General features: G+C 45.6%; 1 protein-coding gene across 1 annotated transcript in view; it reads right to left on the bottom strand.

The window, feature by feature from the left end:
• Positions 1–22694, bottom strand: part of MGLL (monoglyceride lipase) — a 63890-nt gene that overhangs the window by 8040 nt on the left and 33156 nt on the right. Inside the window, exons 4-6 of the mRNA XM_032194333.1 lie at positions 9477–9613; positions 7871–7981; positions 1964–2053 (exon numbers count right to left, since the gene is read on the bottom strand). Of these exons, the coding sequence (XP_032050224.1) occupies positions 1964–2053; positions 7871–7981; positions 9477–9613 (338 nt within the window). The remainder of the gene's footprint in view (positions 1–1963; positions 2054–7870; positions 7982–9476; positions 9614–22694) is intronic.

The following is a 22694-nucleotide window of genomic DNA, read 5'->3' as shown; positions in this document are numbered from 1 at the left end:
CAGCCAGTTAAAGGAGTTCCACTGGCACTTCTATAAATGTGTTACAGTCAGGACTTCTCCCATCAGTGCTTTTCTCTTGTAATGCTATTTAGTGCAGCACTGGTGCCTTCCAGCTGTTGGAAGCAGGTGTGTTTAAAAATGCCATCCTTAAGGAGTGCCACATAATGAACCAGTGCAGGGCCTGGCAGAGACCCACGTCTCCCAGCCACACTCACTGCTCGGGTAGGGGCTAACATCCTCAAATTCCCCTCCTCCATGGCACTGACTGCTTTCATCCTCCAGATACAAATGCAGAATTGAAAACTTTCCTCCATGTGATTTTAGTGAATTAGTTCTTTAATTTAAACCTTTTCTCTGAACTATATGCAGCAAGTTGGCAGCTGAGTGTAATTAGGAACAGGTTTCTACAGCTGGACTGGAATCAGCCTTTCTCAAGCATGTGTTTTGAGCAGCCTCTCACTGTACTTTGGGACACATGTCATATGGTGCATCAGTGCACAGCAGATGCCCATTAACTCGCCTCATGCTAGTCCCAACAGATTCCTACAACTTGCTTTGTCTTTCTTTTCTCATCTCCTTGAATCTTCCTGCTTTCAGTCCAGGGAAATACTATGCTTGCTTCACAGGTAAGTAAACTGAAAATCATTTGATCAAAACACTCTTTGGCAGGGGCAAAACCCAACCCTGAAAACCTCATGGCTATTCCACGAGTCTCCTTTGCTTTGCAGTTTCCTAGGTGGGTGAGACAAGAGAAGGAATATTCTGAGGCTGATGGCATTGCTCTCGCACAACCACTGGCATTGTCTTTGCTCCTGATCCTCTCAGCTTCAGTTCTAACACTGGTCAAGCTGCCTCCCTAGAGGAAGGCAATTTATTAGCTTCTATTAAGATAGGAAGCACTGCATGAATAGCAGAAGTGACAGCATCTGTCAGTGGGATGTGAGCTGACACAGGAGCAGGGAAACAACTGGCTGCTACAGCAGTGAGCTCTCCTGCTTTGAAGACACCCTTGGGTACCGTGTTCTGTCTTTCAAGCTGCTTCATGAAATGCACCAGGATCTGGGTCATTCCCCTCCTCAAACCAAGCAACTTCACTCACAGACTGTGCCTCCTTCCTTTCACTCCTGCCACTCTGAGAAGGAAAACACCTTGTGGTGTGTTGCAGCAGCAGTTGCAAGGGCACCTGGCTTTGCCAGTGATGGCATGAACAGGCTGCAACGGTTATTACTGGGAGTGGGTATGAATGGGAGAAGAGGCTCAAACTATGGCAACATTGACAAAAATTCACCCTGGAACCGCTCCATTCACAGTTACGGTGGTGGAGCTGGAATTAGGTTGTTACAAAGGCTGCTTCAATTGCAGCTCATTTAAGTATTATTCTCAGGCCCAGAAAGAATACATCATTTGTTCGGAAAGGCTGTAGCAGAGCCAGCGTGTAATCCAGGAGACCTTGTAGCAAGGTCTTTGGGGCAAGCATGCTCTTCCCCTGGCTGAATACGATCAGCACAATGCCATCCTGGTTTGTAAGCAGGAATACCAGCCTCCGGGACTGTAGCATTTTGCACTGTTTCACTGCAAAGAGCACAGCTGGAAAAGGAGACTTCAGCAGCATTTGCAACCTGCCTGAGCTGGCTTTGCCACTGTAGTGAGATGCAGTGCTGCGGCAGAGACCTGTGTGTTTTCCACCCCAGCTGTAGCACCGGGCTCTGCTATGCCTGGTACCCAGAGCAGCTGTGGGTGCAAGAGGCACGCAGGGATGAGGAGCTGGTTTCCCACGGTGAGCTGTGTTTTCTGCTCTGTGTAAGAGGGCACGGTTCCACTGACCTCAGGGATGCCTCAGCCTTTTACACCAGCATAAATCTTGCCCTAGCGATTTAGCTATTTATTTATTTAAGAGAGAAATGACAGGATTGGGACAAGATACCGACTATGCAATGACTTTAAATGGCATTAAGGTTCTCACCTCTTTCTTGTTCCGGGAAACTGCATTTGGATCTATTGATCCCAGTGACAGGTTTGGGAGAACGAGGTTGAGCACTTTTGCTGCAAAAACCTGCGGGAGAGGAAAATAAGTAGTTAAAGAGATAGTTGGAGCAAGAGAGAATATAGAGGACCAAATCCTTAGCTGGTGGGAACCAGCACAGAAGTTAAACAGTAGAGAAATGTCAGCTGACACTGGAGAAAGATCTGTCCTATATTTAAAACATTTTTCTTAAAGGGAAAGTGTTTAAACTGCTTCTGGGATTGGGGTGTGCTGGTCTGAAGTGCATTGGCTGTCTGTCTACAACATCACAACTTCATCATCTTTTCCCTTTTTCTCACTCTCAAGTTAATTTACAAAAAAGGCCTCAGGAAAAATGCCTTGATAGGAAAAAGCTGTTTCCATTTGACGGTGGAGCTGTTTTTTTGTGGTTGCTACTGCCCTTTTGTGCTGCCACAGCTCTGATTTCAGGCTGCAGTGCATACGTGATATTCTGTGCAATTTGCACTAGTTGCCTAGGCTGCACTCTTTCTGATAAGCAGATTCTCAGGGGAACCTGTAAATAAATAACAGCAAAATGTGCATACATTGGCTAAGGAAATCTATTGCTCATTTGTCTCCTGGGAATGAAACACAAAAGCATTCAGCAGCCCAGGCTTGAAACCACTGGCAGAAGAAAGGGTAATATCTTTCATTTGAGTTGATACCAAGCTTGTGCTCTGATCTTTGATAGCAGTCCTTAATTAAGTGATTACCACTTAAGTCAGAAAATACACCATTAGTGTTTGGTGGTCTATTTATGGCCCTTCTGTGTCCACAGCTGATAGCTGCAGGTGGGCTGTCACCTATGTTCTCTGTGCTTATATTTAATCACATCTGAAGCACTCTCTGACACTTTAGATCACGGATGATACATGACAGAGTAATTATGGTATTAGAGGAATAACGCAAGGTTGAAGTCAAAGTCATCCAAGAGTGACAAGTAGTCAAGACTCACAGCAGATCTGAGAACACCTGAGTACTTTGGGATGGATATGACTAGGAAACAGCATCACCATTTACTCATACGTTGAGTCTCTCACTGGCTATGGCATTGTGTCAACAAAATTTACTTCTACTGGGGTCTCTGGAGTTGGACCAGTAAAAAATACCTCCACACAGATACAAGTGTAAGCTTATGATGCTAATGAGCAGGAATGGGGTTGTCTTTTGTGTTAACCCCAGGCTGTGATGATTTGAGGAACATACCTTCATGAATTCTAGGCAAGACTACGGACTGTGTGTACTAACAATGCTATAACAGTTTTGCTTCTCTCGAGCCACTTATGTTGACCCAGATATATGTCAAGTAACTGTAGATACCTAGCTGAGGTATTTAATTTAGAAATGTAATTGTCCGAGGCTTTCTTTACAGAGTAATGAGAGTGAGGGGAAAAAGAAAAAGCAATAACAAAAACAAAACACATCTGAGATCTGACTAATGGTTTGGAAGTGCCTGTCTCTGAATATCATCATGATAACCTAAGGCAATTAGGCTGCCCTAAAACTGGAGCCTGAGTTAAGTGCTAGAGTGAGTTCCTATCGCTAATGATTGCTTAGTTGAGAGGAAAGTACTTGGCATAAGAAGTTTGCTGATGCTCTCTCCAGATCTATTTAGAATACTGTCCACAAGATCCAGCTGTTATTAAGGCCGTAGATATTAAGGTCCAAGTCTGTATGTAAAAGAGAGAAAGGGGAACTCTCCTTATTTTTAAGGTCAGCGTTAAAAGGAAGTTAGTTGATGTCCTCTAAAATTACTGAAGAAACTGTACTTTTTATGGGGATTCTTGTTTGTGTCTGCTTGTACATGTAAATATTTATGTTCCCAAGGAAAAGCAACACGGTTTTTCTAGAAGGAGCGTAAATTCAAACCTTCCCCTCATGTGAGCAAAAATGCACCAGCCCAGAGACATTTGGCAGGCAGGGAAGGTGTGACAAGGTGTAGGAGAACTAGACACACCCCTTGCTCTCAGGCTGTGCCTCATTGGTGACAAGCTAAACATGCTTTTGTCATATTCAGAATGGGCATTTTCTGTTCTAATGACCCAGCTCATCTTCACAGCCCCACCGCCTGCCAATGACCTCGCCTCTGTGACATGCTTTGGAAATGTTCTTGAAGTTTCTGTGTGTATCTGGAGTTTTGCCAACTGGAGTCATCAGCTGCCTGCTGCACTGCTACGAAACATGGCTGGCTCCTGGCCCCAAGGACAGCAGCACCTACCAGCCAGTAAGTGGTGTCAGCGCGGTCACTTCTGGTGTTCAGCTGCACGGGGGAAGTACCAGACCCTGCAGATGACATGTCAGATGTACCTACACATATATGTATACTCACTGTGTGCGTAAGAACTCTTATTTACACATAAGCAGAACCAATATTGGTCTAAAGGACTCATTGGGAAAGGGCTCTGCCACTGACCTTTGAAGGGTCTTCCGATCTGCAGGAGGCACTTCATTCCCTCCAGTGTGTAATACACCCTCAAAATTTGGACGTAATTTTGATGATTCTTGGAGTCAAGGTCTCCACAAGCCAGCAGAGAAATCAAGTTTTGTGTTATAATCAAAAAGTCAGAGGGCTCCCCTGGGCCTTCAGTGAGTTTGTGAGCACAGTCATACACAGTCTGTGACAAGCTGGACTTTAATTAAAAGCCATCCTGTTGAAGGACTGGCTGGGTTTGATACATGAAGAGCTTACGTCCCTGTTGGTTTGATGTGGCAATGTTAGTTCTTGAGAGAAAGCTCCCAAATGACCAAGAACGGGTACAGCAATGAGGGGGATATTACTGGCTGGGCTGAGGATGACACTGTAGAGCTGTGGTTATTTGAGCTGCTCGAGGCCACTGCAGATGTATGAAATACTAACGCTGAGAAAGATCTCAGAATAAGATTGAAATAGACGGTTCTTGGCCATCTTAGACAATCTTGGCCATCAATAGACAGTGCCTCTTGGCTGGAAGTGTGACTCAAAGCTGTTTTTGTCATTTTGCATTGGTTTAACTGCATGGATGCTTTGTAATGTAGACACTTCTGAGTGGAGCAATTCCTGTTCCCTGCATACCTCTACATGCTTATTTCTCTCTCCCATGATCTCTGCTTGTCACACTGCTTGTGTGAATGCTTTTTAGTTCATTTCAGCTACAAAAGAGACGGATAAACAAAACGGTGCTGTATGAGCTCTATATACTAGCCAGGCTCATTTGGCTGAGCAGAAAACACTCTGGAAGAGACACTGTGATGAGCTACCAAGATCAGGCTGAAAGCAATTGGAACAGTGCTGTCAGGGAGATGTGCCATCAGGGATATGACATGATACATGATCAAGGAGATATCAGATCTGGTATCTCAGATCTGACACCAAACGGAAAACACAAAGAGGATGTGGTGTACTGAGCCTGTAAGGGATAGGCTGGAGGGTACCTTACAATTAGTTGTTAGGGATTATTTTCTAAGAGATTGTGCTGCCCACCCTATTTCACATCATTCAACAGCAGACATTTAGTGGGATATTCTCTCTTACCCTTACTCTGCTCTTTGTCAACGTGTGATTCCTGTCTCTTTGCATCCTTTGAAATTTTGGAGGCTCAGAGCCGAGTTTGGTCCAAATGAACTAAGAAGGGAAAAGCTGCAAGATCCAGCTTTCCTCACTGGGTGTGGAACTGGTCGGTAGGTTTCTATCTGGAGACAGAATTTACAGGGCACTGATAAAATTGTGTTTCTGCAAAGAGCAGAATTTGATTCTCCTGTGTGGAGTCTGCAAATGCACTGGGTTTTTCCTGACACCAACTAAAGGACCCAGCACGTCCTCTGCACCGCTATTGTTGCTGCCTTGAGCCCTCATTTGTTTAACCAAGGTAAATTCTTGCTCAACTGGAAACTGCTCCAGCAAAGGGATGAATGCAGTGGTCCCTGGGAAATGGCTCAGGGCCTGGAAATCACACCAGTTCCAGGGGAAAACGGAAGCCTTTGTGCCACAGGGGCACTGGCACCAATGCAACGTCTTTTGACAATCAGAGGAAAAAAAGCACACAAGAGTTTTCAGCTCAGCTTTCTGGGAAATTGCAGCTTTTGCAGGAGTACTCTGACTGCTTTCACTCCTTCCTCTTGTGAATACTTTTTCAGAGATATTTCAGAAATAATAATTATTTTTCTATCCATTTGGAGAAGCAACAATAGATTTGAAAGGGAAAGAAACCCACTGTAAACTTGTTATTATCACATTCAAGGCACTATCTAGGAATGAGACCCTATAAACACCTCTGCAACACTCTAGTTAAGAGGTTAGGATTTCCTGCACTGATATAAGCAACTATCCGTTATCAACCTGCAAGAAACCAGACTACAGTAACTAGTTTCCACAGAGCTGGTTTGTCCTTACTTCAGAAAGGATTCAACACCTAGGAAAATGTGTAGTTCTAGAAGAAAGAAAAACATTCTGTATTTTCCTTGAATCGTCTAGAAGTAGAAGGCTAACAGTGTGTCTCAGACTCAGACCCTGTGCTATTTTTTAAATATTTATTCCTTTTCCCTCTCCAAAGAAAGAAAAGACAGGAGCACTGATGCCCAAGGGACCTTCATGGTATTTCAGATATTGCCTCACCTGTGAGGAATTGGCTACCAGACTCCTAAATGCACCCTTTGTTGCTCTGACTCGTATTTAAATAAATTTTCCTAGTCTAGAGTTCAGGATTCACTTCCCTTCCGAAAAGCAGGTGGGACTGTGGGGGAGGCACTCAGAAGAGCAGTACTGACTGGCATCCAGGTGGTGCAGCTCTCAGCAGGGTTTTGCATTTTAGGGCTGAAGGTCTCAATGTATTTCTGTCTGTGGAAGAGCAAGGTGGTTAACAATCACCCTGTGGTGCCTGTAATCTTGTTTTGTGGGGTCAGTAGATGGCTAAGGTACAGGAGATGGTGTGACAGGATTATACTGAAAGCTGAGGCAATCTGTTTCCTTTCTCTCAGGAGACAAAAAAAAAAAAAGAGGAGGAATAGCTTAGAAGTAGATTAAAATGAGAAGTTAGCCCTAGGAGAAGAGTCTAGGGAGAAAGATTAAAGGAACAAGGACTGTGGGAATGAGATGTTCTGTCATTCCTGCTGGCTTAGCTGGTCCTTCCCTTTGCTTATGGCTTCTCAGAGGGTTGTTATTTATTCTTTGAAACATTCAGAACGGAGGGGAGAGCGGAGAGTTGGCTGCCTTGCAAAGCCTCCCTGGGGAAGGGCAGGTCGGGCAGTGCAAATTAGGGTCAGAAATAACTCAGGGAGGGAGACACGAACGGGACAGGGTGAAGCCTAACTGCAGACTGAAGGAGATGTTTGTCTGGACAAGAACCAGCCAAGGTACCAAGCCAAACAGGCTGCTGCTGGGGCAGTGATGCTTTAGCTGAAAGCCTTTGTTGAGGCTCATGGACTCCTCGGAGTCATGAGCTCTAGGTTTGTTTAGACATCGGTCATCCCCCAATCATCAAAAATAACCCCGGCCCAACTTAGCCAGCAGCCTGTGTTGCAACCATACCAGACTCTGCATGAGTCAGGGAGAAAACTGTAAGAGAGGAAGGGAAAGGACGGCACTGCGTGGGCTGCTGCAGGGTGTGGTGAAGGAAGCACAGCCTGCTGCCACCTCCCGAGGTAGCATCGCTCTCTGTCTCTCATCTAAATCAGTTTTTCTGGATGAGTGCAGGATTCACTTCCCCTCTGAAAAGTGTGTGGGACTGTGGGGGAGGCACTCCTGAGATGAGCATTGACTGTCACGCAGGTGGTGCGGATCTCAGCAGGGCTTTGCATTTTAAGGCTGGAGGTCTCAAGGCATTTTCTTCAATGAGCAAGAGGTGACCAGGTGCAACACGTGTTTGCTCTTACCTTGATGGGGGTGGCGACTTCTGGGCTGGCCACCACTAAAGGAGAGATTAACACCATGCCCGAAAAGTCACTGAGTCTCTCGCTAGCTGTCAGAATGGAGATGGCTCCCCCCTGCAACACAAAATAACATCCCACAGCTTAATACAGATGTCAACGTCTCATTCACATAGTAATCCTACATGTATTGCTGGAAGGGGTTTAGGCCAAACAAGCAAACAATTTCTGCTCCAGCAAGAGTGCATTGTGGTCAGCAAGGAAGGCTGGAGGTGTGAGTTACTGCAAGTGGCTGATTTTTGTCTTTCTGCTCTCATGCTGCAGACCCTCACATCGCACTGAACTCAGCCCTCTGTGTCACGGCAGCCAGTTCGCTGGGATGCCTTATGTCCTCAGTTAAAATGGCTAAGAAGGAAACACCTGACTTCTGGTAGTTTGGGTGGGACTTGAGAAGTGAGCTGGGGCTCTGTAAGCGTGGCAGATCGGTGCTGCATGGAGAAAGGGAAGGGAAACCAGGCTGGCTCCGTGCTCGTGGCACTGGTAACCCGGGTAACAGCGATGCTGTCAGCTGGCACGCAAAAATCTTCATTAATTACTGGAAGTTAAATATTCTCCTCTTCAGTGCCGCCGTCCCCTCCAGCCCCACAACCTGGTGGCTGACACCTGGCGCTTCATTTTGAGCTGAACACCAGCCAGGCTGAGCCCTCCTGCATGAGGACAGCGGCTGATGGTGAGAGGGGTGGGGGACAGAGGGACTTGGCTGGCTTGCTCGGGAAAGTTCGCAGAGGATTAGTTGCCAAGGGAAATATTTGGTGAACTTCCATGCTGCCGGAGAAGCAGGGGCTTGTTAAATGGAGCAGCAGCGAGAAGCATCTCAAAGACCTCACTGGGAAATTAGCTCCTTGTTAAAGCAGCTTTGGAGCGCAGCGAGCACTTCAGAGCATGCCATGCGTTCTTATGCAAGAACACTCGTTTATCTGAGCATGGGCTGAATCCCAAAGTACTTATTCATTTTTCTCTCCTCCGGGAAGGCAGGGGGAGAAGATCAATGACATCAATGGGAATATTGCTAGCTTGAATAACGGGATTTGGCCCGTGCTGTCAGGACCAGACTTCAGATCTGTTCACCAAATCAGCGCCTTTGTTTTTGCAGCCCTAATCCTTGGTACATTTTCCTGTAAGGTTGTTTAACAGAATGAGGCTACAGGGTGTTTTCGTGCTTCATCCCCTAGCTGCTCACAAAGCTTTGGAGGGCTTAACCGCCTGGTTACTGGGTAAAATGAAAGGAGAAGCCCGATGCAGCAGGGAGGTGGTGGGATTTATCTGCTACCCGGTGTGCTGGAATGGTCCCAGTAACAAATAGGCCCATTGTTGTAAATGGCGCTAATTAGGGCCATGATCCAGGTGGAAAAGTTAAGGACTGACTATATTCAAGGCAGATCTGGTGGGGTAAGGCATGCTGGCAATCAGTCAGTGAATAAAATGGAAGGGATGCTTGCACGTAGTTGTGTTTCTCCCGCTGTGGGCTGAGTTATTTCCCGCTGCCTGCAGTTTTACCCGTGCTGCAGCACACACCCTGGACACTGCCAGGAGGGAAGGGGATGATGCTTACCATGGAATGTCCCAGGATGAAAACGGGCAGCCCAGGGTGATCTTTCTTCATGAGATCAATGTGCTGCAAGCTGTCCCTGATGAAGACGTGGAAATCTGAGACAACCATACGATCCCCTTCGCTCTGCCCATGGCCAACTGTAGAGGAAAAGGAGAGCATGTGTCCAAGTCATTCACAGCAAGGGTTGCAGTCCAGAAAGGCGTCATCAGAAACAAGCCTGTTGGGCTGCTGCTGTCCTAACCTAACCTCCTGCAGTCAATTAGAGAGTCTGTGAAGATCTTCCTCCTCGGAGATCTTCAAAAACTGCCTGGACGTAGTTCTGGGCAACCTGCTCTAGGTGTCTCTGCTTGAGCAGGAGAGTTGAACCAGATGGGCTCCAGAGATCCCTTCCAGCCTCAACCACTCTGTGATTCTGTGATCTCTCAACAGAAAGGGTGCTGCAGACATACAAAGGAAGCTGCACAAGAACAGTTTAAAAAGTGTTGTATTGTTCGTGACCTGGCTAAAAGAATGCTATATTCCTCTGTGTTTTTACATGCTCTGCAAAACTGCACCCTGGGAAATTGTTTTTTGCCCTAGAGGTCATAGCTGCTGGACTCTGATAGTAGAGCAAGAACTGCTGTGTGTGGAGTCTTGCCAAGAAACGGAAAAAATCCTAAAGGCTGGATGTGGTCGTTATAAACTTAATGGGCCTTGGATGTAGCCTTTTCCAATGCGTGGCTGTGTATGAGCTATGCATGAGCTTTGCAGAGTCCTGCTTTCCTCTGGGCTGCCCAGGAGCAGTAGGTGAGCTGGAAACTTTCCCTGCTATGAGTTGTAGAGCTCTCTGTGGATAGGATAAGTGATGGTGGTGGTGACAGCCCCCAGTGGGAATGTCTCGAGTGGCGTGCTCCTCCCAAACACATACTCGTGCAAACTGTGCTGCACCTGGCTGCCTTAGCTCTTTCCGTATCTGGGAAATATCTTGTCTGATCAAAGGGAAGGGAATGGCTAAAACTGGAGATGATGAGTTGCTATGGAAACAGGGGATCCCTGGCAGAGGTGGAGCCAGCAGACCCATGAATGTGGTCCCAGGCAATTTGGAGCCTGCAAAGGCTTGAAATTATTGCCACCCAGGGAAGTGGTTTCAAGTCTGCCTGACCACACAGACATGTTGGTACCCATCAAGGAGAGGAATCTTCCTTAAAAACAGTCTCCTCTTTATTTCTACTTCATGCACGTTGTTAAGGAAAACCGAAGGGAAAAACACTAAGCAAACCACTTCTGTATGGTTAGGGTGTAGGGAATCTCAAACACAGCTCCCTCCTCCCCTGGGCCTTCCCCAGTGGGACCAGAGAGCAGGGAGAGAAATTGCAAAGCACAAAGGCAGTGACTTGTCAAAGGATGTTAAGTGCCTGCTAATTGTTTACATGCTGGATGGCACCCCCTATAGTGATCACCAAAGAAAAGCATTGCCTACCCAGCCCGAAAGGTGAAGGTTTTTCAGCTGGATCTGCTGGTGAGAGTCATACCAGAAGAAATCAGCACGTCTGAATTGACTTTCTGGCAAACTGTCCAGAAAATCACCTCCCAGATGAAGCAAAACTTCTAATAAAGAGCTGGACTAAATACACCCCATCTAAGAAAACCTGAGCTCCAAACTTGCTCTTCTTTTACCCTCCCAGGTGGTCTCCAGAGCTGGGCCTTATGGCAGTGAGTTACTGGTGATGCTTTCCATGCACACACTCCAAGTCCTGCCAAAACATGATACTGCAAGCATTTACCATGGATCATTGACCAAAAACAGATCAAAGAGCCAATTAAGAGATCCAATAATCCACGGACAAGAAGTGGGTCTAGTGGATCCATTTAAAGTGATTTTTATTGCAGATAGAAAGTGAGCTTTTCCCAGCCTTTATACACGGAGCTTCATCACTTTGTGGAGCTCTAATGTGTTCTCTGCCTAATAATCAAACCACAGATTTAGCAAGTTAATATGAGTTGAGCAGTCCAGGGAGAGGAACTTTTTCTCCCAGCAGAGCTCTGCACTTCTTTTTCCTCTGGTGCTGCCTGCACTTGCTTCTGGTATCTCTTTCTCTGCAGAGCCTGCGTAAGACAGCTGAGCAAGCAGAAATAGCAATATCCCCATGGCCCAGGTCTGTATATGGGCCGTGACTCTCTGTTGTGGGGCTGTGAGGCTTTGCTCTATTTTTGGATAGACAGAGGCAGGTCTGGAAGGTTTCCTTCATCACTGGTCCCACCGCAAAACAGTGATACTGCTCATAGCAGTGAGAGTTGTGATTGTGGGAAGCCAAGAAATGCCTGTGCAAGCACGTCACTGGAGTTCTCCAGGTCTGTTTTTTTTTTTTTATTATTGATTACTTAATGAACCTGCCATTTGAACCTAATTTCAACTACTAAACTACTGTTCCCCACTGAGATGGCACAGCAGTGCTCGGGGCGCCGTCTGGCTGCCTGTATGGTAAAGGAAAGCCATGCAAGTCTGCATCAATGCCCTCCCTGCCCCTTGCTCAGGGTTACCTGATGGCATTGCTAGGTTGCCTTCTTTTATTTTATTCCTTTACTCTCTTCACCTCCAAGAAACCAAACTCGTTCCTCCAGAGCATGAGTTTATTGAAAGTTCAAATATCCCAGCTGAGAAAGCTTCAGGGTGAGGAACTAAAATGAAAGGCATGTGCACAACCAAACATCAATACAGTCAAGAGTATTGACATATTCTTCTCTGATCTTTTGCCTTTGGAGCTATTAAGAATGAAAGGTCAGGTTCATCCTTGATGTGAAGGTATTTGCTTTGGGTTTTGCTGGGAAAGAACCTGACACAGTGGTTCCACAGCACCTGTGGCAAGGCACTCAGTGCAGGAGGGGACCTGCCCGCAGCTGGGAACTGGAACTAACCAGGAGCTGCTCAGCACCCACGTGAGACAACAGCCAGCCAGAAAAGTGTCACGGGAGTCTCAGCTCCATGAGTTCCCACCACAAATCTCCTCCTTGGGTTTCAGAGGGATGTCTTAACCAGCTTTTTTGAGATGCGCATCTCCAAAGAGCTGTAATCGCCCATGCACTTCTGCATGGCACACTGGGCTTCAAAACCTTTCAAATAGGTTTAAAGTTTTCATACCCAACTTGCATGGCTCACTGCTGATGTCATGAATCTGCAGTAGCTCTGTGACTATTTCAGGTGGCAGGCACTGAGGTAGTTGTGGGCACCCTTTCCTAAATGCAGGCTTTTAAAAAAAGAATCCACAACTTGTTTTCAAATTGCCAGTCTAGGATTAGGTCTAAGCCTCCATTTCCAACCAAACTCCTCACTGCAAAATAGCTCAAAGTCTGAATAAAGGCTGCAGTGACATAATAGATATATAATAGCTATTAAGGTCTGCTCTCTGTATTTTCTGTAAAAGCTTGTTCAGGCTGCAGCTCTGCCACCACAGGGACAAGAACAGTGACTCGTGACAGTCATCAATCCTGTCTGAAACCATGACCTCAGACTGTGATTTCTCCTATGGCTATGGATCTTCCAAAGCTCCACACCTCTCTGGGTGGATCAACAATGGAATATTTGATGGTGGATGGTGTAAGGGCTCTGGGGACTGAGTTATCACTGCATAGGTATCGCTGCCTGCATGGAAGAACCTCTCGGGCTGAATAGGCTCAGCAGCATTGCTCATCTCAAAAAGAGCTGGAGCCTCACTGAGGGTGAAAGCAAGGGAGAAGCTGCTGAGCAGCTCCTCTGCTGAGAGAAAAACAGAGGGGCCTTTTTTTCAGATAGCAAAATTAGGTGGCAGCACAAACAAGATGGTGCTTTGACAACTTTTGTCTTCTCAGCATCACACTGCGTTCCCTCTGGAGTGGGAGGGAGTTTCAGATCCTCATCAAATCACACTGAGCAGTGATGAAAAAATCCCTCCGTGCACCCCACTGCATCACACCTTAGCAGAGACTTGTCCTCAGGCTTTTATGTAAGCTACAGGCTATTGTGTTTCTTTCTCCTTTTAGTGCCAGACCCTCACAACAAAGGCTCAGCCCAACCCTGTGTGCTCAGGTGTGGCACGAACTTTTCAAAGCTCCAGCTGGAATGTTTGGCTGCAGAAGATGAGATGACACGGAAAATGCAGGGTCAAATGCTGACTCCAGCTATGCTGCTGTAAATTTACTGATTTCGGTGGTGTCCTTTAAAGCATACAGTCATGGGAGAGTAGAAATTATGGTCTACGTTGTTTTTTCAGCCTTTGCTCCCTATTTATTATGGAAAAGCCATAAAACACAGAGAGAGGACATGAGAAATCTGCCTGGGGAGCAGTAATTCTCCAGGCAGAGTCTGGATCTTGACTTTCTGCATATTTGGAGGCTTCCAACTTTGGGGGAAAGGGAATGGTTTGGATCCATTGTTACTGTAGTGAGGACAACACTACAGGCATCACTACAGGCGAAATGCTATCTTTTGCCAGCTGAAGATAGAACCAATGAGGAGGAACTCAGGGCTTGACCTCAGGATCCATCATACTATGTGTTTGTTTTCCTCTCTAGAAGCCTAACTCCAAGATTTTAAAGAGGGAGAGCCACTGACAGAGGGCTGGGAGAGGTTTGGGTATCCCAGACTTGCTGCTTTCAGAGCATAAACACATTTCACATTGCACTGGCACTAACTGAGGAGCGCGGATGCAGGAGATCTCAGCAGCAGCTAAATGTGAGACCTGCCACCACCGAGACATCAGTGATTAACCAGCCCCAGCTGAGGAGCTGCTCCTGCACTGCAGAATCCCACACCAAAAGGACACTTCCTAATTATGTCAGAGGGGGCCGTCAGCAAAGCTTGGTGCTGATTTAATAAGCTGGAGCCCGGATGTGATTCCATTCCCAGCAAGGCCTTTAGAGGCCAGAAAAGGTGATCTTACTGCTCCAGCACTGGCTCAGCAGCAGCAGCAGCACGTTTCAGCACACCCACCGCTGTGCTGGGCAGCAGTAAAGGCAGGATTTCTGCAAGATCCCCTCTTCTTTCACTGCCTCCTTGATCGGTAAGCGTTTTGGAGTAATCTGGAGACTGACAAGTCCATTTGAAACAAAAGCCTAAATGTCTTTTGGAGGAGGCATTTAGATGAGCATTTTGTGCTTATGAACTTTATCAAAGATTTGCTTTATTCTTGAAGGCCTCAGGTTTCTGCCCCAGAATGGAGTAGAGATGGGTTTCTTGCTGGTGTATGTGGTTCTGGACGCTGCAGCACATGAAAGGGTGGTGTGCTTTTTAGATTAAAAAAATTTTGGTTTTGAATTAATGCTAACTAAGAGATCCTATAGATGCTTTGACTCTGCTGGTGGCCCAAACAGACCTGGAGCCTGTGAGAGGCAGAAGCTGATGACAGCCATTTGTTTGGCTCTTTCTGTGCCCAAGGAGAAAATGTTCCAACCTCATCCTCTGCTGCAATCCTTCTGAGCAGCACCACGTGGCAGCTGGCTCAGGTGGGGCCATCCTGTGAGCAGCCCTGTGATCCTGCTGCTGTGGAGAGGACTCATTGTGATATCCAGCCCCCTGGCTGGGGGACAGCAGCCCTGCCAGCCTCTGCCTTCCTCTCTGCCCCACACAAAATGCATTCAGAACTGGAGGTAAAAGCAGTCACGTCGGCCCTGCATCGATACAACTGTAATGCTATGGACCAACCAGGATGCCTCGATAGAGCACCATGATTTAGCCAGTGCTTACAGTTAAGGTACAAAATGAAGCAGATGAGGTTTTCAGGAGTGTTCCAGTTTTGGAAGTCAGTCTAGCAGTTAATTAAGTGGTGTCACAAGGCACTACGGCTGATGCCTGTATTTATGAGATCTATTTAAACTCGTCTGAGCAAGGACTGCTTTTTGGTGCACTTGTACAGCACCCAGCACTGTGGGGCATCATCACAGACCTTGGTCCAAGATACTCCAAGATCTTAATGTAATAATTAACTCTAATCCTGAATTCTAAGGCAGCACATTTTTGCAGAGGAGGAGATGGGAGGAAGCACATAGATGGAGAATGTGGGTGATACAATACACAAAACGACACTAATAATGGGTGTGCGTAGCAAATGTTGTATGAAGCCTTGATTTTCTGCTTGGGTGTTTTTTCAAGGTTTAATGAAAAAAATATTAATGAACTAGTAAACACTTCAAATTGTCAGAACAGTTCACTACTGAACAAACTATACTTGTTTTGTAATGAATCAAGTACACATCTTTTTCATCAAGCGAGCAAAGCTCATTAATTAGACATGCTGGGTTTCAAAGCTCTCAATGTTTAATTATTTGTTTAACAAGCACTACATCTAACCCACCGTTCAGACACACAAACAACTAAAGCAACAGGAAGAAGCTTCAAAGCAGGACAATCAACATCTGGAAAAGTCAACAGACTGTTCCTCTATTGTCAGGAACATGTAAAGCAAATGTTCCACTCGCAGAACAAATACACACAGGAAGCACCTCAGATTCCATCAGAAAGATTCCTACTCAACAAAGCAGCTTCCTTGCCCTGAGAACACCCTCGTCACAGCAAGGGAGCTGGTTCTGCTCCCCCGTGCAACCTTTTTCAATTTCCTAACCAAACAAAGTCTGAGGCACAGAGGGCACTCAGTGGTGTCTGCCCACCGTGCACCCATACTCTTCATTTTGTGTGAGAGGCAGGACAGAGCCAAGAAGCACCATAAGCTGTACCAGGACGTGCTATGCTGCCATGCCTCTGCTCAAGTTGCCACAGGTCAGCTGCTGTGCCGCAGTGCATTTTGTAGGTAAACCTTTGGAGGTGAACTTTTCAATGTCGGTCTAACCAAGCTTTAGCTGTGCACCACCTTATCCTCTTCCACAGCCCTGGCTTCCCCAAGAAGAAAAAGGTTAGACTGGAAGGGAGCTATGGAGGGCTCCAGCTCAGCCACCTGGACCACCAGGAGCCAGGACCTTGGGGCACACTGCAGAGTAAGCCTGCTCTGCAGAATTGATGAGCTTCAGACTGTCAGTGTTTGCCACAAGCCTACTATCTAAGACTTTCCCAGGAGGGCTACATCTGCATCAGATGGGAAGCATTAGGGACTAAAAGGAAAAGGGCTCACCCTAACCACTGGTTCCGTCTTTATCTCAAGGATCTGAAATATATCTCAACACATGCTTATCGTTAGTAACTTTCATCCACTCTACTCTGTCTTGGCAGCCCTCAGCATCCCTTCTTTTGTATGACCTGCATAGATGCAGTGAACACACTGGGTTTCCCATGACAATAGCCACATTATAAAACCGTTAGTTATGGTGCCCAGCAGTATCTCTACACCCTTGGTGTTTTATGTGTTGAGCATTTACCTGAGAATTACAGATGGATTCTGCTGCTCTCTTATCAAAGGGGAGTCTTACCCTCAATAGGCAAGTGCAGCATCTTCCCTTTTCCTTCTCAAGATTAGGAAAATCATTTTTCTTTCAGCCTTTGCTGGATACTTTTTATTCACTTGCCTCACACAAAGAGTGCAGCAAACTGAAAGCCTTCTCCTCCCACATCAGAGACACATTTGCAGAGCCGAGATATTTTTAGAATAGTGCACACACAGAGTTATATTGTTTGTTGTCTTGGTTAGGGAAAAAAAAAAAAAAAAAAAGAAACAGGCAATTTTCTATACTAAAATTATTTGTGCCTTATTGCTGGGGAGTAGAGAACTAGTCATCTTGCTGAAGCCATTTCAAATCTTTTCTGCACTCTAAAGATGACAAACAAAATGACCTGGAACATATCAGAGCAGTCATTAATTCTGTCCAACAAGGCAAACTGTTTCTGCCAATGTTAAGAGCCAATTCATCTCTAATGGATACAGGCACGGTTCTTTCAGCTTTCGAAGACTTGCCCATTTCTTATGCTGTTGCAGAGTTTGGCTCTGAATTGCACTTTCTTAAAAGTCTTCCTGGAACATCACGCTGCTCATGAAAACATGCTGAAAAAAACAAAACATCTGAGTGTTTGTGTTACAAAACAAGAAGTCAGTGTGGCCAGACTGGAGATACAAGCATCTCTCGGGATGTCAAGTAACAAAGGGAGGTGAGACAGGCTGAAAGCCTGCTCACACCACAGCCGGCTCCTGCACAGCCAGGACTTGGGCAGCTTTGTCACACCTGCCACAAATACAGGACGCTGCTGCTGGTGAGGTAAGGCCCAGGGAAGAGGAATACAGAGCCCATTCTCTTTTTCACAAAGCTCATACGCAGCAAGATCCTACTTTATTCTTTAGCCACTGCCGTGATGCCACCTCCTCAAGAATACTAAAGCAAAAGAGAGGTGAAGCGAATGTCCTTCTTGACCATGCGACTGGGACCCATGATTGGAAAATGCTGTACAAAGCTGATGTGGATGGTTGAGCAGCTGTTGAGTTCCACTGCAAAAGGAGTTTCTCATGGTGATGGGTGAAGCGGGTTTTGTCTCGTCTCTTTTCCCATGGGATGAAAATCCCAATACAAATATAAGGCATATGATTAGTGAGGCATACCATATGCTTTTTATAACCAGGCAATTAGTGGTTTTACTTAAGTCCCTATAATAATTTCTAATTGTTATTCTTGTAGTGTTGCACTGAGATTTCTCTCTCTTTCCTGAGGAGCAGATCATTTACAGACGTATAGAAGGGGTGACTATTTAACAACAGAGTTGGTCCTCAGAGACTTATTCTGGGGTTATTGCAGAAAAATTCCATGGACTTTGCTGGAGTTAATCTAGGCTCTCATTGCTTCATTTGATTGCTATGCCACTGGTCTTTGTTGTAGGGCCTCTGTTCTGCTCTTCACGTATGACTCAAGATACACTAACGGTAGCCAGAGTTCCACACTCACTGGGCAAGGAGGAACCACCTTTGTAGCAGCCAAGGAAAATCTTTCTGCTATTTTAAGTTAATTTTTAAAGCATTTATCTATCTATTTATTTATTTATTCTTTTGCTTTAGTGCCATAAAATCCAATAAAGGGTGCAAACTTTATTTCCAGATGACAAGAAGGCTGAAAGTCCACTTTCCTTTGCTTTCTGATCCAACTTCCAGCTTTAAGATGCTCTAAAACAGCTGGGGCACCAATTCAAAATGTCAGGGTGTTCAATGAAAAAGACGGTGCTGCGGTGGAACTGCACACTCCCCTTCCCTTTCCCTGCCCATTTATTCCAGAGCACTGCTGGCATGTGGGCTGGCTCTCCAACACGCACATGCTATTAAGTCCTAAATGACAGCTTGTTTAACTAGAAAACATTTCCATTTTTTCCTTAACAAAGGCCATTCATTTCTTGCTCTTCTATTTGCTTAAAGACGGTTTCATTTGCCCTGCCTGAGAGTTTGCACAGCCCTCCTGATTGTTCCCCTCCAAATAGCGCTGCAAGTTAATGACCCACCTCTTGATCCCTGAGCAGGGAGCCCTGCCCAGCACGCTGCGGGCGCATCAGCCTGCTACTCACATTGAAAACCCATACGTGTGCCTCGAATATTTTTATGCTTGAGAAAACAATCAAATCAATTCATCTCAGGGAAGACAGTCCTAATTCTTCCCTGCTAACACTAGATTAAACATCGAGAAGAAAAAGAGATGAAAGCTGGAACATGCAGTAACTCCCTCCGTGCTGCTGACTGATGTCTTGGGGGACAGGCACGGCTTCCTTTCAAGCCGTCTTCAAAAGGTTGCCCTCCATACAGACCACCCATAGGGAACCCACATCAATAACAACAACAAAAAAAAAAAGAATGTAAAAGAGCCATTTTTCACCCAATTTATTTACATGTTAAAATAAACACGAGTTCCCATATAGAACAAGGGCTCCCGGTGGGTTCTGTTTAGTCTGTGAGATTCCTGGCACTGGCGTACAGCATTTCTTAGTCCAAAGCAATCTTGGCATAGCTAGTTGGTTATATAATTATTTTTTTTCAGCAACTGGCAAATGGATAATAACAAAAGTGCCTCTTAAAACTGGAAATTGTGTTTGAAGACACCAGCAAGGTGCTGCACCAATTCATCTGCCAGAAGGTTGTTTGCAAACCAGAGCTCCCAAATTCTTGTGTTCAGGATCTGTTCTCCCCACGGTCGACCTAGCTGAAGGGGGCTTGGAACAACATCAGTTCCGCAGTGTTAGGGAGGTTTTTGCTTTTTGCTTCACTCCTTTGCACTGCCACACAGCCGCAGTTTCACGGCCAGGCAGTGCCACCCTCATTAGGCTGGATTTGTCCCCGTTTCTGACAAGGCATGAAGGAAATAGTACTCTCCCAGCACTGGCAGTTTTTTGTACCCACTTTGCATAAGCTCAGTGATTATACCGTGTGAGCAGCAGGTGGATTATTTGAAATAAGGACAGCCTTTGTTTGTGGATTTTTTTTTTTTTATTTTTTTTAACAGTGTACATCCACACAGAGCTAGAGCTGACCCAAACCCTACCAGACCTGACTGCAACCCACTTTTCCCATTCACACAATTAAGAAAAGCCCTTCTGATTAAGCAGGTCTGCTTGGGAGCGTGCGGACAGTCCTGCCTGGTGTGCCAGGACAGTCCCAGGGGTGCCAGCTAGCTGCAGGCTGCCTGGTGGTGAGATGGTGCATGGGGAAAGTAGCATGGCAGAAAATAATGCTACTAAACTCATCTTGCAGCAAAACTGCTGTCCTTTCTTGATACGGGCTGATTTCAGTGTGGTTGTTTCAGCTGCTTTTTGGCAGCCAATACCCTTTCCTCTGTAACTCTCCTCCCTGAAACTCTGAAATCCTCACCACCTATATATTTACCAAGCAGGTCAGGATCAAACAGGCAGGTTGTTGCTTTCTGTGCTCTGTTGCTCATTTCAAACCACGCTTGGCTGACAGCAGACAATGAATACTAGCTAGCTGGCAGCCTGCACTTCAGTCACCAACACACCAGTGCAAATGTTGAGCTACTGAAGACTGGGAACCTGTATGCTGCTTCTGGGCTACGCAAGATACTTTTCAAGCAGTCAGTGAGTGAAAATAGCAGGTAGGATCAGAAGGACTCAGTTCAGAAAAGCCCCAGCCTCCTCTCCCTTCTGCCTGCTGTTGCTGAACTGAGCATAAGCTCAGCAACACCAGGCTGCAGGCTCCTTAGCTTGAGATAAATTACCAGGGTCTCCCAGCAAGTCTTGCCTTTGATAAATTCAGAACCGGAAAATAAATGTGGTGTGGAGAATGGCAGTTTTAAGGGATTTGGGTTGGGAGCATTATTCTTTGTACCATCTACAATTCAGCATTTTATTTTTTTTTTAAGCTGAACAAGGATTCTCAAACTGGGGAGTACTGCCAAGCCTTGAATAAATCTCAGCATTAGAGATGCTGTGGGTATAACAGCTTTCCCCATGAACCAAGTCTACAGACAGTACCTTTGGAGAGATTAACCCTTGAGTGCCACAAAACAGGCTCTCAGTTTTGATGCACAAAGAAATCTCACCTAGGGAGACTTAAAGCAGGTTATTCCCGCTCGTGGGGCAATACTGAAAGAGGGAGGAGTACAGCATAGGCTTTTCTGCTTTGTTTGTGAAGTTGTCAAGTTTCCAGACCCAATTTTGAGCACAAATTCAGCCAAAGGATGTGTAACTACCAGAATAGTCAACCAGCATGTATCTATCTGATGTACAATTATTTCCTCTTACCCAGCGACCAGAACTAAAGCTATGTGAAATCAGCAGAATGCTGAGAAAATAAAGCTTTTCTGTTCGGGTCACTAAAATGAATTTGACCACAGCTGGCACAGACCAAAACCTGTTACCATCCGAGGACAGGCTGTTGCTTACAGAAATGGGTTGGACTTGTTCTGGTTTGATGTCTTGGTGAACAGATTGGTGCATTACAAAACCAAAACACCTCCACTGTAACCGGCTCCCTGACCGCCAGCCTGCACAGAAGACTTCACAGTGGGTGCACACACCTTCAGATAAGACTATTTCCAGATGGCCATAGGTTTTGTGAGATCTTTTGCAATACTCGTTTTGTTTTTATAATGAAAATGCTCAAGGCTGAAAGGAATGTTACTGTGGTGCTGGAAAATCTCATCTGGGTTGGAAAGTGAACCAGAGGCTAACCAGATGTTCTACTCCGCTTTGCTAATGGACTAAGAAACAAAGAGGATAACACTGCCAGAGGCTTTCAATTATGATGATTATTTTTTAAAAATTCTGAAATAGTTTTCCTGAATGACCAACCGTGTTTGTCACAGTTCCCTGTACATCTCTTTATCAGCTAAAACAATATTTTATTCTCTGAAATAATAGCCCAAGAAGTATTAGCTTCTCACTAAAATAGCAAAAACAACCTTAAAACTCATGAGTCAAGTCTTGGCCCCAGTGAAGTTAGTGACATTTAGCTACAGCCTTCAGAGAGTGCAAGTGTGTACTCTGTGTGTAGAGACATAGAGCTCAAGCAATTAAGAAATAACTCCTTCCAAACCATGTAAGAATCACATTAGGAATGTGGCTTTAAATTGTAAGCATTCTGAAATTAAAAAGAAGCTGCAGTGCTGAACTGGGACTATCCCTACCAGAACAAGAGGCGATGCCGAGGGCATCTGGCATGTACAAGGTCTCCCCAATGCCCCAGAGAAGGAAGGAAAGGCAGAACCAGGAAAAGTTCAAGGGTTATGTGGTACAGTAGGGAGAGACATCAGTTAATGCCAATGCAATGCCAGGCCCTGCAGATAAGGTGTGAGACCGTACGAGATGTGCTCTTAACAAACATGTTGTGGGTAACTAACAGATGGAGAAGAGAGAAAAATATTGGCACTGAAATACGTAGCCCTAAAGTGGGCAGAAAGACACTGAGACAAAAAGCGAGAAGTGCATTTCGGAGAGTCAGAGGTCCAAGAGCCTGGAGCAGCCTGCTCAGTAGGAGCAGTGTTTGCTAACAACCAAACTTGGTTAAAACCCGAGCTTTGACCATATGTGAGAAAGACGCGGGGATGCTATCTGCAGGAACAAAACACTAAGTGATCCAGGGAGTGTCTTCCTGTCTGTGCTCCTAATAAGAGCATGTTTTAATAAACAAAGAAATGTTTTTTCTGTTTCACATTCAAAATGGATGTGCAATAGGAGGAACATGATTCACTGAAAGCACTAAGCACTGTAACAAAATATGTTTCTCTGCAACACTCAGACTAATTAAAAAGGGAAGAATCTGAAGATGTGAATCTAAAAAGGATGAAATTTCCCTTCTTTCTTTGTCTATTTTGCTTCTGGGGCTTGTTGCTGCAATATTC

This window comes from Aythya fuligula, chromosome 10 (genome assembly GCF_009819795.1).
Source record: "Aythya fuligula isolate bAytFul2 chromosome 10, bAytFul2.pri, whole genome shotgun sequence".
Taxonomy (NCBI): Eukaryota; Metazoa; Chordata; class Aves; order Anseriformes; family Anatidae; genus Aythya; species Aythya fuligula.
Note: the sequence above shows the minus strand (reverse complement) of the source record. Positions and strands in the feature narration are given on the sequence as shown.